This window comes from Ammodytes marinus, assembly GCF_949987685.1.
Source record: "Ammodytes marinus genome assembly, chromosome: 10".
NCBI classification, from domain to species: Eukaryota; Metazoa; Chordata; class Actinopteri; order Uranoscopiformes; family Ammodytidae; genus Ammodytes; species Ammodytes marinus.
Genome location: NC_137214.1, coordinates 4119914 through 4137733, shown reverse-complemented (window position 1 = coordinate 4137733; position 17820 = coordinate 4119914). Strand labels below are relative to the sequence as shown.

At 41.8% G+C, this 17820-nt stretch overlaps 1 protein-coding gene across 1 annotated transcript in view; it reads left to right on the top strand.

Moving 5' to 3' along the window:
- The window catches only part of gria1a (glutamate receptor, ionotropic, AMPA 1a), a gene marked incomplete at both ends in the record, with an annotated part of 99001 nt that overhangs the window by 69468 nt on the left and 11713 nt on the right, over positions 1-17820 (top strand). Inside the window, 3 exons of the mRNA XM_080035859.1 lie at positions 11433-11631; positions 12548-12795; positions 17413-17527. Coding sequence (XP_079891985.1) covers positions 11433-11631; positions 12548-12795; positions 17413-17527 — 562 coding nt within the window. The remainder of the gene's footprint in view (positions 1-11432; positions 11632-12547; positions 12796-17412; positions 17528-17820) is intronic.

Sequence of the window (17820 nt, the reverse complement as noted above, 5' to 3'; positions counted from 1 at the left end):
AGAAGCAGCCAAGCAAACCAAATCACAAGCAAAAAGCCCCACCACTTTGCAACAATATCGCTCATCATAACACATGCAAGCTCCCCGGAGCCTTGTTCAGTAATATAGAGACCAGAGAGGCTAAATTAAAGTGGTTGAAGGCTGCAAACACACTGTATTAGATAAGTGAATTCATACAACAAAAAAGTGTCTGTTGTATTTCCTTTGGCCTAAGTGTACACTAAAAGCATAGTGCATTGTGCATCAAACAACACAACGACAATTTGGTGCTTTGGTCTGCTCTGAGTTTATTTCAATGTTATATAGCAACAGCTCCCCCCTTTTTAGCGTTTAGTTTCCGGAAGCACAGTGACCTATATGGCGGCATAATGAATAACATAAGAAGGTCTCAGCACGTTTATGAATACTGTATCATGGTTAATTATCTCAACATGCACCACATTACTATGCATGTTTTTTTTTTTTTCACTGAGGAGTCCGTAGGGGAATGGGGCTAGCTTAATAAAACTTTTATCAACCGGTAACATTTACAAGCAGCTGGTGCATACAGTACATAGCGGAAACGAAACTTAACAAAAAAAGCCCTGCTGTGATATAAGCCAGTAGGATGTCATAGCTGAGATGTATGTATGGGCAAAATATAAGCATGGTTTTGTTTATAACACAGGAGTGCAGAACGTATATTGGGAAACATTTGTACACGCTGAAGCAGCAGCCCGGCATTCTCTCTGCGCGAAAAAACAAAGTGGATTATTCAAATGCTTTGCCTCCACCTTCATCATAGTCTGTTTTTAGACCTTTAGAGACTGTTATATATACTCACACTATGTACACACAACATAGAAAGACCATCATAAAGCTGTGTGCGGTGTATCCTTACAGAAATAACTGACGCAGAAGCATTTAATTTCAGACCATTTCTAGACAATCTTTTCAATAAGCCCACACACATTTTGTCTTGACACTTTTGCCTTTTTTTTTATTCCAAACATAAGCTATATATTGTGCATCCATCTCTAGTGTGTATAAATGTTATGACAGATATAGTACAGTGGCATGTAGGGGTGGGAAAAATAATCGATTTTCCGATTAATCGCGATTCTCTCTCGAACGATTCCGAATCGATTCATAAAAGATAATAATCGATTTTATTTTATTTTTATTTTTTTTATTTTTTTTACTAGTATTTAATATTAGTATTTCCTGCGCCACACACCACACAAGTGTGAGTTGTTAAAAGTGGTGACAAAAGGGCAGAGAGTAGCAAACCCATATGACCTGCACTGGCTTTGTGTCTGTTTACGTTTTTGTATGAGAGCTGAATTCCAAGCCATACTTTTTGCACAATGTGTTGAAATGACATAGAAAATAATAGAATAGGAATCCTATAGAAACATGATTCACAAGAGTAGAAAGAAAATTAAACTGAATCGGTTTAGTTTTTACATACTTCCATATTGTGTTGAAAGCTGCATTGATTATTGCACTGTTCATAGAAAGTAATATTTGTGACAAGAAAAGCTTTTTCTCCTAATACAATATTAGAGAAGGTAATTCATCTGTTGATTGTCTTTAATGATCATCACAAAAGTAGGAAGTGGTTAGCAAACTCTGAGTAGCAAACTCAGATGTGTATATAAATATATTTTTGGCTAAACATTTCATATAAAAGCCACATGTTGACTGTGGGAATTTAGTGTTGGCACATTTAAGTGGTAGAAGTATTTAAATAGCTCTTAAGGAAGTTTAAGGAGCCGGATCATTGATGTGATCTTGATTTTCTGTAGGATTTCCCTGTTTGTAATAATGATGTTAAAGGTGAAGTAAGCGATTTATTTATGTTAAAGGCACTACGAGTAAGATGGCACGTTGGCGTCCCCTTTGGACAGAAGCGGTAGTATTTTTACGACGCCCGCTGTCGCAAATGCTCGTGCCAGGCGCGTGAGCGTGGACTGAGAAGGGCGCAATATAGTGCATGTTCGTGTGTTGAAAGTGTGAGGACTCTTTTCGGCTCCGTGAGAGTGGTTTTGACACTGCATCAACTAATGCCAGTCAGTACACACACCTGCTTGCAATGAGTTGATTCAGCAGCGTCACCTAACTACTCTCTCTCTCACGGAGCTGTGTCCTCACAGAAAGCGAATGAATGAGAGACGGCAGTTAGTAGACTATGGATCACGATGAGGTAATGTGTTTGTGTTGTTGATGTAAATAATGACTATTTCAGATAATGGTTATCTGATGATGGTGAAGCAAAGCAAACTTTGTGTTAGTACCAACCGCTCATTCATTTAGCAGTCTAGTTTCGCTCTCGTGAAATTGTATACACGTTACTTGGCAACGTCCTCCCGCCCGCCTATCACTCACTCTCCCTTTTCGCTTTTCTTCATTGCATTCTCTTTTTTTTCTTTGATGGTTCAGCCCCGTTATCAGTCATTTATGACGACAAATAACTGTCTCAAACAAGGCTCCCGCTCCCCTTCCCTCACCTGGAGGGATAGGCTTCTCAAATCGCGTTGCAGCGCCACACTGAAATCTGCAACCAATACGGATATGTGACCATAGAGCCTGCACGAGCGAACCGAAAATCGGACTGGGTGTGCGACCAGACCAAAAGCAGTAATAAAAACTATATAAAAACGTCTTTCTTTGCACTGATGGTCTCGTTTGCTGTTAAAGGTAATTTATGATTATCAGAGGAAACATGAGGTTGTTTAAAAGATATTTAAATGTTACTCGTATCCGCTTTAATATAAGTGTTAAATCGCTCTATATTCATACAGTGATCACTTATTGTGCGTGTTTCATAAAACCGATCTCTCAGTCACCCGCTCTGCATGTGATCGGCAAATAAACTTTTCAGGGATCCCACTACTGATAACCAATCAGAAGAGAGAACACTACAAAACGGCACCTGTCTCACTGCCGGTGCATGCACAGAGCGACAGATGGGTGAATGTGTATGCGCCTACAATGGCGGAGCAGGTAAAAATCCTTCCCAATGTCTGTTTTGATGGTTTTCTATCATGTTTTATCACACTTATGGATCTGATATGATGCTAGATAACTTGCTGCTTGAAGACCGCAGTGCATTAATGTGGTGACGTAGGGACGAGGGAGGGGACTGCTAACTGCAGTCAGTGACAGGAAGTTATCTTAACTGACCATTCCGCTTACTGAACCTTTAAATCGCACAATCCAAACTAGAGGCTATTGTGCAGCTAAGGTAGCCTGGCATTCCCAGACCTGCCACTAGGCGCTGGCAAATTAAATTTGCTGCGCGTGTTGGTCTGGACACGCTCCGTTGAAGCTTTATCAAGAAAGCCAGAAATCTGGCTATGGTTTCAATTGGTTCTATCTAATATGGGCGCGCCAGAGCCCTTTATATGGTGCTCTAGGGAGGACGTAACCGGATGACGACAGTGACGTGCATGCGACGTCGAAGCCGTGATAGTAAACATCAAAGATGGCTGCGGATATGTTGTGAGTTTGAGACTGCTTTGGCCTCGACCCTTTACGATTTGGAAGACGGCACTCAAATCTTTCATTAGCAAGTAAGTGGAATGTTCTATTTTGCCGGCCGACAACGGCAAACGTTTAATTTAACAGTTTAACAGCTGTTCGCTAAACGAAAGGGGCTTACGTCGCCTTGTGCATCGCTCTGATTGGTTGTAGTGCTATCCAACTGCGTGCAGTGGCATTTGAAATGCACGAGTAGGAGCCGCCCCTTGAGTTGGAAATTACTCTTGATCGTGGCCAGACCCTCTATCGTTCTAGATATCAGGGTCTGGATTTCCAGGCTACAGTTAATAATAATAATAATAATAAATTTTATTTATAATGCACTTTATATTCAAGAATCTCAAAGTGCTTAAAAAGGGGGGAACCTCAAAGAAAGTTTAGCCAAATGCTCTTTTAAAGAGATGAGTTTTGAGGTTCCGTTTAAAAAGAGCTGTAGTCTGTGGGGCCCTCAGTTGGTCAGGGAGAGCGTTCCATAGTCTAGGGGCTGCAGCAGAAAAGGCCCGATCACCCATGGTGCACAGCTTTGTATGTCGGGTTTGGAGGGTGTGAGTGGATCCTGAACGGAGTGTACGTGAGGTTGTTGGGGGGGTGAGGAGTTCCTGAAGGTAAAGGGGGGCATGTCCGTGAAGGCACTGGTGGGTGAGGAGGGAGACCTTGTACTCAATTCTGAGTGAGACAGGGAGCCAGTGCAGTGATTTCAGGATGGGGGTGATGTGGTCGTGCTTGCGCACCCTCATCAGGATCCTGGCAGCACTGTTCTGAATGTACTGGAGCCTCTGGATGCTCTTGCCAGGGATCCCGATGAGGAGTGCATTGCAGTAGTCCAACCTTGAGGAAACAAAGGCATGGACGAGCTTTTCTGCATCTGCCAGGGTGAGTGTTTGACGGAGTTTGGCGATGTTCTTGAGGTGGTAGAATGCTGTCTTACAGAGGTGTTTGATGTGGGTGTCAAAATTGAGTTGAGGGTCCATTTTAACACCAAGGTTGGTGACAGATGTGGAAAGGGGGATGTTTTGGCCAGAGAAGGTGATATTGGTGATGGTTGGGGAGCTGAGCTGATGTGGCGTGCCAACAAGGATGGCTTCTGTTTTGGAGCTGTTTAGTTGTAGGAAGTTGAGCTTCATCCACGCCTCTATCTCCTCCAGGCAGGTGGTCAGTGTGGATGTTGGCAGAGGGGCAGAAGAAGTGGGGGTTGTCCTGATGTAGAGCTGTGTGTCATCAGCATAGCAGTGGTATGATAACCCATGCCTGCTAATGACACTGCCCAGGGGGAGCATGTACAGTGAGAAAAGGGTGGGGCCCAACACCGAGCCCTGGGGGACACCGCAGGTGACGTTGTTGGTGTGAGATTTTGCTTTGCCCAGGGCGACGTGCTCAGTTCTGTCAGTGAGGTACGAGGTGAACCAGTTTTGTACGTTTCCTGATAGTCCAATGGTGTATTGCAAGCGGTGGAGGAGAATATTGTGGTCAACCGTATCAAAAGCAGCTGTTAAGTCCAGGAGGATGAGGAGAGATGGGGAGCCGGTGTCTGCTGCCATCAGGAGGTCATTTGTGACCCTTACCAAGGCTGTTTCTGTACTGTGGCCATGGCGGAAACCAGACTGGAATACATTAGCTAAGGGCTAATGTATTTGAAACAACCAATCAAAGTCATCATGAAGCTTTGATAGCAAGACAAATACTTTTACTTTGGAGAAATAACTGATGTGGCCAGCAGAACGGTATGAAGATATATACCTAGACTTGTATTTATTTGTCTGAACCTCCAGAGAAGCTCTTTGTGTGTGACAGCTCATAATGATAAAAGCTCCCTCTCAACAGTGACTCTGTTGTTTTGTCGAGGTCTATTCATCTCTGATGTGAGCCTTGATATATAAATAACGCTCCGCTTCTTCCTTGATCTGTCATCCCTTTCACATCTCCTAAGCTGTTGATTGTTGCTAAGGAAGTTTTTTCTGCCATTCGTCAAAGTGGCGGCCCAATTAGTCGGCGCATAGTCACGGCGCATAACACTTAAGAATCACTAAACGCACTGATAGTGTTTTAACATGATGTGTGTATTTATTTACCTCTCTGCCTGACATATCTGTGGTTTTTTTTCTATGCCTTTTTGCTTGCTGGCGCCACTTTCTGCCAGCCAGTCAATTTATGTCTTTGTCTATTGACTAGCACAACATAAGTCTTGTCCATGCAGACAGGAGTAGTAGAGGGGTGGCAGTGGGCAGGGAGATCGTCCTCTGGAGTGTGCAGGGTCAGAGGTTTGATCCCCCGCCTACCTGCCAAATGTCGAAGTGTCCCTGGGCAAGACACTGAACCCCAAATTGCTCCCGATAGTTCAGAGGGCGTATCGGTGTATGAATGGGTGAATGTGGTAAGAATTGTAAAGCGCTTTGGGGCTGAGAAAATCGGCTAAAAAGCGCTATATAAGTCAAGTCCATTCACCATTTAGCTATGAAACCCAGTCAGTATAACTGTACAACGGTCTGGAAAATATTTAAGAAGCAAAAAAGAAAAAAAAAAATAGTGTAGCAGAAAACTCCTCTTCCATCCTTTGTCTTAGAATCACAACATAAGTAGAGATCCATTTTCTTTCTGGTTTTAAACCTTGTGTAATTCCTAATCCATTGTAATGTGGCCCATTACTGGCTCATTTTTTACACTTGCTTAAGTCGTTAGTCATCGCTAATTAGCATATGGAATAGAGGAGGCCAGCCAGGGGAATTCTAATGAGAGGGTTTAGTGTGCTACGGCTAACATTCTCCGGGTATAGCTGTGGGGTGGAGAAGATCACGTAGGAAAGGATGGAGATTTGAATCTGACATATTTCAGACAGATAGTCCAATTGGTTTTGCTGTCCATTATAACTGACTATCACACATGCACGCGCACACACACACACACACACACACACACACACACACACACACACACACACACACACACACACACACACACACACACACACACACATACACAAACACACCCAAACGCACATACACACACACCTGAAGTGTGTTCCCTTTGCACCGAGCTCATGTAGCCTATTTGACAGCATGACGCGATAGTTAGCGTCTATTGGAATTTTTTTTATCATCAGTTCCACATCTTAGATATGTCTTTATATACAGTATCTGCCCTCTGTCAGCTCAAAAGGTTAACAGTCTAAATGAATTCAATAGGAATGCATCTGAAAGCACCTTTGGTTCTTCATTCAAATTGGAGAAAAATCGAACAAATTTAAACCATAAAATATGTTTAATAATCCAATAATTAAACAACAGATTTTTTTTTTTTTTTATATAACCCCGATTCTCAAAAAGTTAAGAAGTTACTGTATTTAAAACATATATGAAATAGAATGTGATCATTTCATTGGTTAATCCTTTTTCACATACAATCAAGTTGAACACAATACAAAGGCAATATATCTTATGTTTTTCCCCTATCTATTCCATTGTTTTTCCTAAAAGTAGACTTCTTCTGAATTTGATGACAACAACACATTTCAAAAACGTTGGGACAGGGGCATTGAAATATTCGGAATGTAGAATACCTGTTTGGAACATTATTCACATAAACATGTTTACTGGTAACAGGTGATATTATCATGAATGGATATTAAGGGGCATCCTGTAAAGTTTCAGCCTTCACAAGCAATATTGGGGTGAGGCTCACCACTGTGTGAGGAAAACAGTCCAACAGTTTAAAAACAACATTCATGCAAAGAATGTAAGGAGTTCACACCATCTACAATCCATAATGTAATTAAAATACTTAGAGAATCCGGAGATATCTCTGCACGTAAGGGGCAAGGTCCAACATTAAAATGTAATGCCCATGACCTCATTAGGCACTGCATTAAAAACTGACATGATTTTATAAAGGATATCACTACAAATATACAAATACAGTCTTTATACAAATAAAGATTATTATTGTTTATGTAAATCATAGTTGTTGTGTCCTCCGGGCTCCAGAGGAAAAGGAGCATCCAGATTGTTACCAATACAAAGTTGAAAAGACAGTGTTTGTGATGGTATGGGGGTGGGTTAGTGCCCATGGGTAACTTGTACATCTATGAAGGCACCGTTAATGCTGAACAGTACATACAGGTTTTGAGCAACATTCTGATATCCAGACAACGCCTATTTCAGGGACGTCCCTTCTTATTTAAGCAAGACAATACCGAGACACATTCTGCACGTCTTAATACAGCTTGGCTTCATAGGAACAGAGTGTGAGTACTAGACTGGCCTGTCTGCAGTCCATACCTGTCTCCTATTGAACATATTTGGTGCATTATGAAGCACAAAATATCACAATGGAGAGCATATTAAATAGTATTTCAAGCAAGAATGGGAAATAATGTTGCTTTCAAAATGTCAAAAGTTGATGTTTTCATCTCTAATATGCATACACAATACTGCATTCCTGTTAACATGCTTGCTGTTGTAGCTGGTGCCTCTGCTTCTGCTGTTCGTTAGCATTCCTCTTCTTCTGAATGCGATACAAGAGGCACAGTGAATAATTGATTCATCATTGCCTTAACCAGCCGTTGAGATCACAGTACAGTTAGTGAATGTGTTAGCGAGGTTAGCTGTGCTGTGTAATAATGGATGAGGAGCATTGTATGAGGCTCGAAGGAAACCAGGTTCTCCAAGCAAACCGGTCTGTGTTTGACAGTCGCTCTGCTCAACAGAGGGAGGAAGACACATCTCTCACTCACTCTCTCTCACACACACACACACACACACACACACACACACACACACACACACACACACACACACACACACACACACATACAAACATCCCTCACACATACACCCACACACACACACATCCCTCACACACCCACACACACAAATATCCCTCACTCACACACACCTTCACACATACCCACACACACGCGCAAACATCTCTCTCTCTCTCTCTCTCTCTCTCTCTCTCTCTCTCTCTCTCTCTCTCTCTCTCTCTCTCTTGAATGCATCAGTGTCACTTACAAGGTGTAGTCCATTGTTGTGTGGGCCCAAAAACAAGCCCCCCTGCCAGCACATTGACAGACATGGAGAGAGCAGGAGAGATGATGGAATGTTGGATGGATGGAGGGGAGGAAATGAAAAATAAAGGAAAAGAGAGCAAGCGAGAGCGCGAGGCACGGAGGAAAAAGGGGCGATGAAAGGAGTAGGATGATTAGACAGCTGTTTAATACTGCCATCTCTGGAGGCATGCGGCAGCACAGCTAAGGAGTGATTCAGCCCTATGGTGGCACTATCGACTTTACTCTTCATCTATGCTATCTCTCAAATTCAATTTCAAAAAGGGCTTTATTGGCATGAAACAATATTGCCAAAGCAAAGCATCAAATATATTTATATAAGTCCAAATATTCCAAACAATACACAATATGAACGATATATAAATTATGAAAATTATTAGTTATATACATTGTGTGTGTGTGTGTGCGTTTGTGTGTGTGTGTGTGTGTGTGTGTGTGTGTGTGTGTGTGTGTGTGTGTCTCTCTCTCTCTCTCTCACTCTCTCTCTCTCTCTCTGTCATATCGTTGTTTCAACCATATGACACACAACATAAACCCCCATAGAAGCTCTGTCCTCTTCACAGCAGACAGTTAGAATCCAGCCCATGGTCGTTCACTGCCTGTCATTCCCCCTCTCTGCCCCACTTCATCTCTGTCTCTCTAAACTGTCTATCACAAGCATCAAAATGCTATCTTATACTTGATAAAAATAATCAATCATTTAAATAATTGGAAACTATTTTCACAACTGATTATTATTCATTATTGATTATTTATCAAGCTAATTCTCTAAATACTGTTTTCATGTCATTCCACTTTCCACACAGGACTGATCCAATGTTTGTCTGATATTGTACTGTATTTTTCCCACAAACTCCTCGCATATGGTTTGATATATTAGATAACATGTATGTATGTCTCTTGTCAGTGTTAAATGGAGTATTCTTGTTGTACCGTTTAAAGAGCTTGGTTTGGGGGGGTGTGTGTGTACAATAACTAGATTTTTCTTTTGATGCTGCAAGCTTTTTCTTGGGGGCTACACTTACATACATATAGATATGATACCATTCTAGTTTAGTTTAGTTTTATTTGTACAGATAAACAAGATTAAAATGCACATTTTAGTACATATAGTCCAGTCCTCTTTGCTAATATTCATTTTAACCTGTATGAGCTCCAGGGGACTGAGATGTGGTGAAGTCTTCAGTATAAAGGATAAGTGTTTGTGTGGTATTTTTGAAGCAGTCCTTAGTTGTCTTCACCGTGTGGTGGCTAAGATGGAGGGTTTTGACGCAGAAGAGAGAAACCACCACTTGCTTGTGAATTATTTGCTGCAACCCTTAATCCGCACTGAGGTATTTAGGGAAGCGTGTTGCTTTTTCCTCGCTGCATGGGGAAAAAGCTTAACCCTACCCGCACCCCTTTTTGAACAGTGATCAGTGAACATGTCAAAAGCGCACACACACACACACACACACACACACACACACACACGCACACACACACACACACACTCACACACACCCTGCAGACAGCTCTGCATTCTCCCAAACAGATTTTGAAAGGGCTAGGCATCCACTCTGTGTGCCGCAACCCGGCTTCTCTTTCATCTTCCAGCCGTCATCATGTTGAAAAGCATCGTAAACAATTATGTTTTTTTTTTTTTTTCTTTTTTCTCCTTATATTTATTTTATTTCTTTATGTTATGCTCAATCTAGCCCTTCATGTATATACGCTGCATTTAGTTTTTGCTCGAAAGCACAAAGGTGAATCGTTGAAAGCCTTTTTTCTTTTCTTTTTTTGATTTGTGTCAGATTTTTTTCCATAGCTCCACTGCCCTGCCTCTCTGCGCAACATGATTTTATGCTGCTGACGAATTTTGGCTTGTCTGGATGTGAAGACTAGAGAAGCAGTGAGAAAGAGAGAGAGAGAGAGAGAGTGACATAGAGAGATAGTGAGAGAGAGATATAGAGAGTGAGTGAGGAAAGACGGGGGGGATTTAGCTCCGAAATCATCCAGTTGATTTGTGTTTGTTTGTTGTTTGTCTTTGTGCAATTACAGCCACGGCTAAGGGTGTCTCCCCTCATCCTATTAATCCCCAACAATTAATGTTGCGTGGTTTGCTTCCATGAAACATATTGGCAACTTTCTTAAAGTGAGATTAATTTGGCAGGCAGCATGAGTGGGGGCCTTTTGTAGGGACTGGTTATCTCTTCTTAGCACATTGGGGCTAAGCTCTCCAAGCCTGCTGGAATGAAGAGTGTGTGTGTGTGTGTGAGTGCAGAGCGAGTGTGATGCAATGTAGGTCATTTGGACGGCGAGAACATAGCAACAAGGTTTATTTGGATTGCAATTGTTGATTGGGTTGCAACATTTGGCCAGGAAGAGAAAATAAGAATGACTGTACACATAGAGGTGGAAGTCAGCGATTCTGGAGAGCACTTGTTGAGAAAAATAAATCACTTTTCATCAAAATCAGTGAATATCTGCTCTACCTGAAACTGCCCGGTGGAGCAGACAGTGCCGACGGGGCGTGTGGCCCATTTGAATTTAATTAAATGAAGGAATATTCCAAATCCAGTGCAGAATTGTTCCCTTCCTGTGCAAAAAAAAAGCCTTGTTTCAAATAGCACCTTATCCTCAAAGGCCAGCGCTATTTGCAACAGGCCGTTTGAGTGGAGCAAATACAGCATATTTAAAGCTTGTACTAAATTTCACGCAAACTTTCTATAATGCCCTTCTCTGTGTCTCTCTGTCTTCCTCTCTCTCTCTTCAACATTTGTGCGCTCTAAATGATGTTGAATTGATATTGAGTTATATTATAGGGGAAGTGTGCTTATTGTAATCCTGTCCTTTTTTCTTTTTTCTTCAGCTCTCTGTCTGGGCGTATTGTTGGAGGGGTGTGGTGGTTCTTCACCCTCATTATCATCTCGTCCTACACTGCTAACCTGGCTGCCTTCCTGACCGTGGAGAGGATGGTCTCCCCCATAGAGAGTGCCGAGGACCTGGCCAAGCAGACAGAGATCGCCTATGGAACACTGGACGCTGGCTCCACCAAAGAATTCTTCAGGGTGAGGAACCAAAGGCTGCGTTCCAAATCACATACTCTTTCTTTTTTCTATTATACATACTAAAGCTGATCAAAAATACTGTAGTATCTAGCATGAAGTAGGCATACAATGAGGACATACGTATTTATTTCATCATAACATTGCACCTCTTGCTTAATATATCAGTCGCATCTCTGGTTGTTTTCATACCGAGGCTCCGTCGATGTGGCGTCACTTCCCGTGCGCATTGGATTGTGGGTCAGAATCGCCCCAAATAGCATGCTGATTTCAACACTTAAGTAGTAAGGCATCCGGGTATTTTTTTCTACATGCTAAATCTGACCACAATAATTGGGACATGCTGTATCTTTTTCAACCATACTTAATTGCAGAGAGATGGGGATTGGAACGTAAAGGCTAAGATGATGGATAAGGATAACTAAGGAGTGAGCCATCTCACTTCCCTCCTATCTCTGAGAGTTGTGCTATCCGTGATAGGGACGGGGGTCACAACAGTTATAAACAAAACATTGCAAGAATTTGATAGCCGCGTTGCATGAACTTGCTTGCATATAAGGAATGCAATTTGTTTGAAAAGCTAACAGGTAAGTCCATGTCCAACGTGCCCCCCCCCCCCCCCTTTAAATGCTCTTGCATTGCTGTTGTCCTCTGAGTCCAAGCAAAGAGTCTGCCTCAAAATCTACATTAAAATCTAACATTGTTAACACAGATCGAGATCAAAAACATTGTTAGTTGCAGCTCTATGATCAAATGCTATCCATCAATCGTATTAAACAGGGTCCAATTTCATGAAAATATAAAGGATGCTAACTGTAACGCAGCATTGTACAGCATAAAGTCAGAAAACAAAGCATTCACACTTGTCTTTTTTTCTTTCTCGTCCCATTTTCTCTGGTTAACCGTTTGTGTCTGCCAGCGGTCTAAGATCGCTGTGTTTGAGAAGATGTGGTCCTACATGAAGGCGGCTGACCCGTCTGTGTTCGTCAAGACCACGGACGAGGGCGTCATGCGAGTCAGGAAGTCCAAAGGGAAGTACGCCTACCTGCTGGAGTCCACCATGAACGAGTACATCGAGCAGAGGAAGCCCTGTGACACCATGAAGGTGGGAGGGAACCTGGACTCTAAAGGTTACGGCATCGCCACGCCAAAGGGCTCCCCCCTCAGGTAAACCCATGACACTGCAGCATGCCCCCCCCCCCCCCCCCCCCCGAATAATAAACTAATAATATAGCTTGTGCGCTATAGCATCATTCATCACCTGTTGATTTTTTTCCCATCCGCCTCAGTTCTTTGCGGCATTTTCTGGTGTACATTACATTACATTTTATTTCGCTTTTTATCCAAAGTGACTTCCATTAAGTGCATTCAACCATGAAGGAAAAAAACTCAGAACAACAAGAATCCCACAAGTACTATAGCTTCAAATAAACCAAACTTCAAAGTGCCACATGTAAGTGCTACATGGAGATGAACACATACATGAAATATGTCTCTCCTTATAGAGCTCAACAGTGAGGTTCCGGAAGTAAAAACAATCACACTTATTGAGGCGACCATTAAAAACAAGAATAAGAAAACGTTTGAATCTCGGCTGCTAAGAGTGTAGTTAGTTAACGGTCGTATTCTTTTATTACAGAGAAACGGCTCAGATCAAATGAATGATAAATGTAGAGTAGTCTGTGTACGTTTTGAAATAATCATGCTAAACTAACGTTTTTATTGGGGAAAGCTCGGGAATCGCAATGGATTGTGGGATGAGTAGTTCCTTCACTCCCAGAGAAAAATATGTAAACAGTCCTGCTGTAACCTTGCCCTTTTTACATTTTTCTTTTGCGCCGTATAAAATGTTTTATATACATGAGTATTGGGGTTAGCTGGTTGGCAATTTATGTGGTTAAAACTATTGCTATATGGAACTGGTTAAAATGTCAATAGAGGTTTGAAATGGGGGAAATTTACTTCCTGAACCGGAGCCGCTATAAAGAAGGTTAGCGGTCACTGTTAAGCTCTATTGTGAAATGTCATGCCTTCTGATTTCTTTATGCATCTTTTTCTCTATCATAGGAACACAACTTGTCCACATTAGTATCTGTTCCACATACTTAGAATGCAGTATAATCAGACAGAAGGCACATGGCATTACCTTGACAGTATTTGTATTCAACTTTTTGCACCCTGTCACAATGAAATTTCTCACCCTGTCCGTGTTCATTTCCATAATGAAGGCCATCTTTGTTATTGTGTGCATACTGTATACTATATGGGCAGTGGGGCCTATTCTTAGCTGACTTGTGAGCACTAGCGGAGGTGTATAAAGTAGGACTATGAGATTTCCCATCCACTTAAAGCAACACTTGTCTTTCCAGCTGTCTTTTCTTAATTACATTTTCAACCTTCTTCATGAGCAATTGTGGTGTATGGGTCTCACGCGGCCCCGCTTTGAAAACTGAAGCATCCCTTTGAAACACACAAAAACACACACACACACACACAAAATGTAAATGTTCCACTCACACAACCCAACAGGGCCCTTGAAGCAGGATTACAGCTGAAAAGGACCACATCCCCCATAGGGCTACTTTTCCACTTACGCCAGGGCTCACACTTTCCAAGTTGATTTTTATACTTGCCATATTTAATGTTTTATAACAATGGATGTAATGAATCATAATTCATGCTGGATGTACTTTTCTCCATGTGGATGTCCAAGGGCAAGCAGCTGTCTTTTCACATTACATTAGCACCTTAACCAACTTCCCATTCACATTTCTCTTGCACCTACAGAAAGAGAAAGACGGAGAGAGAGAGAGAGAGAGAGAGAGAGAGAGAGAGAGAGAGAGAGAGAGAGAGAGAGAGAGTGCAGGAGCCGCTGTCATCCCAAGCGTTTAATCTATCTCTAATAGTCCTCATTCATTTTAATGAAAGGAGCCATATGGGAAGATTTCACTACATTTTCGCTGAATATTCATTCTCTGGTTCCACCTTGGTTGATATCTTAAAGGTCAGAAAACGCTGACTAGAACATATTGCCAATGTCTTATTCAAAGGCTCCTTTTTGAATTTCATTCAAATTTCACATTTTTCTTCCTACATCTAAAAAGGAGCTGTATTAGTGTCAAGACAAGTGGCGACAGTAATCTTCTCACTGAGTCTTCTAAAGTCTGAATGGTCCAAACCTACATTGTTGAACTGCCAGACATGGCCCCATCATATCTCTCTCTCTCTCTCTCTCTCTCTCTCTCTCTCTCTCTCTCTCTCTCTCTCTCTCTCTCTCTCTCTGATTTTTTACTGATTCCAACATTTCCTTATGGTAGTACTAATTGTGCTGCTAACTAGAATCAGACATGAATGAATGTCTAAAGTATATCAAATAGCTGAGTTCAATAATACCTTTATTATTAAGGCATCAATTTACACATAGTACACAGTACACAAAAAATAAGACACACTCAACAAATATCTTGTTGGACCATCTTAATCTTGGATTACGGCACCTATTCGCCCTAACACATTTTGATAAGCTTTATTTGGCGCATAAGGTTGCTTAGAACCTAGACCTGACCCACTGAAGCAACCCCAGGTCCTACTGTACACTGCCACACAGGCTTGTACAGTAGGCACTAGGCATGATGGGAGCATCACTTCATCCACCTCTCTTCTTACCCTGATGCACCCATCACTCTGGAACAGGGTCAATCTGGTCTCATCAGACCACTCAACCTTTTTCCATTGCTCCAGAGTCCAATCTGTACAGTATGCTCCCTGGAAAGTTGAAGTAATAATTTCACCCCCTCTGAAACAGTGTTACATCTTTTCCTTAACCACAGCACATGTCTTCTGACATGGTCGTTTAAGAAATAAGAAGCTATTCACTGCTGTATAGGGTTAAATAACTTTTGCCAACTGAAACATATTAATCAATGCAGTTTTTGACTGATGGAGGGCTCTTGCCTATTTGAATAGTAAAATCCAGGTGGCGACTTCTTTTTTGGTCTGGGCATTGTCTATCAGGGATTCACCTATTGGACTTGCAACACCTAAACTTAATAGTGCAGATCTGGGATCAGTCTAATTGTCTTTAACATCCTGTAATACAACACTTCTTTACTAACAAAATGTGTATCTTTACTTAGATATTGAGCCTTAAAAACAGCCCACATGTGAAAAGAGTGAAAGTGGGAGAGTTTCAGATAGATGCGTCATATGCTTAATGCATTGAAAAGTACTGAGCAGAACAGAAAATATGTATAATCATTCAATTAAATACCAGGTCGGGCTCATAGTCATCAGTATCTGGTCCAATATCGCTCCGACAGATCTGCACATCCCCCTATTGGATATTTGAAAAAACACGTTCTCAAATTGCAGTGCAGCCATCATTGAAAGTAGCTCTTTGGAAGGAAAAGTCAATTGATATTAATATGTTCTTTGACTTTACAGGTTGTACTAACTCTAACTGCTTGTCTTCAAACCTACACTGAAATGTGAAATGTTCTTGATAATATTATTTGCCTCCCTGCTTCATTTCCTACATGTATATGGTGCCTAGCCAACCCCACCCCCATGCCTGCCTGACTATTAACCCCCCCATCCCACCTAACATAAACAGCCCTATCTATCCGCCAACCTCCAAACAACTAACCCATCTTACCAATGGACCTGCTGTTTATGCAGACCACCCATGTACATACACACTGTGTTCTATTTATTTGTGGCTGAGATATCAGAAAAAACAATTGGTAGGTTTAAGGATATATATACAGTATGTGTTGCCCACAGCTGTGTTGTGGGATAAAGACTCACTCTGCTTGGGTTGAGAGAGGCATGAATATCACCAACACTAAATTGTTGCCCTGACATTAGAAGAATAGGCCCCATGATTTGAGAGAAGAGACCGTCTGACAAAGGCTGTAATCGTTTCCTCTTTGACGCAGAGTCTGGCCTTTCTGTGATTTTTCGGTATGGAGAGAGTGTTTTTGCCCACGGCCTGTCAGCTATAGAAAACACACAGAACAAAAACATTCCAGGTCTTTTTGTATTGCATGTGTGGTGCTGATCGTTCTAAATGAATCAACAAAGGCCTCTCCCATTGGCCGGGAGGGAGATGCCGTTTATGGGATTGAATAGTGATAGCTTTAGTTACCATAGCAATCTGTATGCTGCATGCATGGCGCCACTGGAAAAAGGAAATTACAATTTTGGAGACACTGACAGACATTCTAAGGCATCTCCATTTATAGTGTCTGCTCTGCTCTCTTTCTGACTCTCTTACCCATGCCCTGGTAAAACCTGACTCTCCTATACTGTATGTATGGGCACTTCAGCACTCCAGCTCCCATTGCACTTAGAACAACTAACATTGCGTTAGCCTCATAGCATAATCACCTAAATCATATTTAATCTACTCTACTTTTACTCTACATCTACTCTATTCTACATCTACTTTACCCTACTCTATAACCCTTAAAATATGACTTTTTTGCTATTATGCTATTAGGCTAACGAAAAGTAGATGTAGAGTAGAGTAGAGTAGAGTAGATGTAGAATAGAGTAAATATGATTTGGGCAATTATGCTATGAGGCTAACGATGTGCACATCTACAATACAAGCCAAGCACTCCTCTTGCTTCATATCAGTAGTCCAATGCAGGAGTTGCTCTAATCACTGTTGTCATAATCACCACCACCACCATGCGAAACAAATCTCTTTTCTTCACATCTGTCCCATAGAGTGTCTTCCCCTAATGGTTTATCGTTTTCTTTTTATATGATTTCATGAAGAAACCCAGTAAACCTGGCAGTGTTAAAACTGAACGAGCAGGGCCTCTTGGACAAATTGAAAAACAAGTGGTGGTACGACAAGGGAGAGTGCGGAAGCGGGGGCGGGGACTCCAAGGTCAGAGACAAAGTTTGATGAAACCCGCCGACACTGGGAGGTGGAGGGTGGGGAGGGGTGGGGGGTAATCGGCAGGCCACACGCTCAACCAACCACTCTAAAAGCAACACTTAATCTCTGGCTAAAAATGCAAAGGAAAAAACAGATCCTTTATTTGGCCTGCTGTGGCTGAATTAAAAAGAAATCACCACAGTTAGCATCTCTTGTTGCTTAAACCAAAGCAACATTACCGATTTTAAAAATGTATCAATGTGCATTAAGCTAGGTCCAATGTGCATTCATTAAAATTCAAC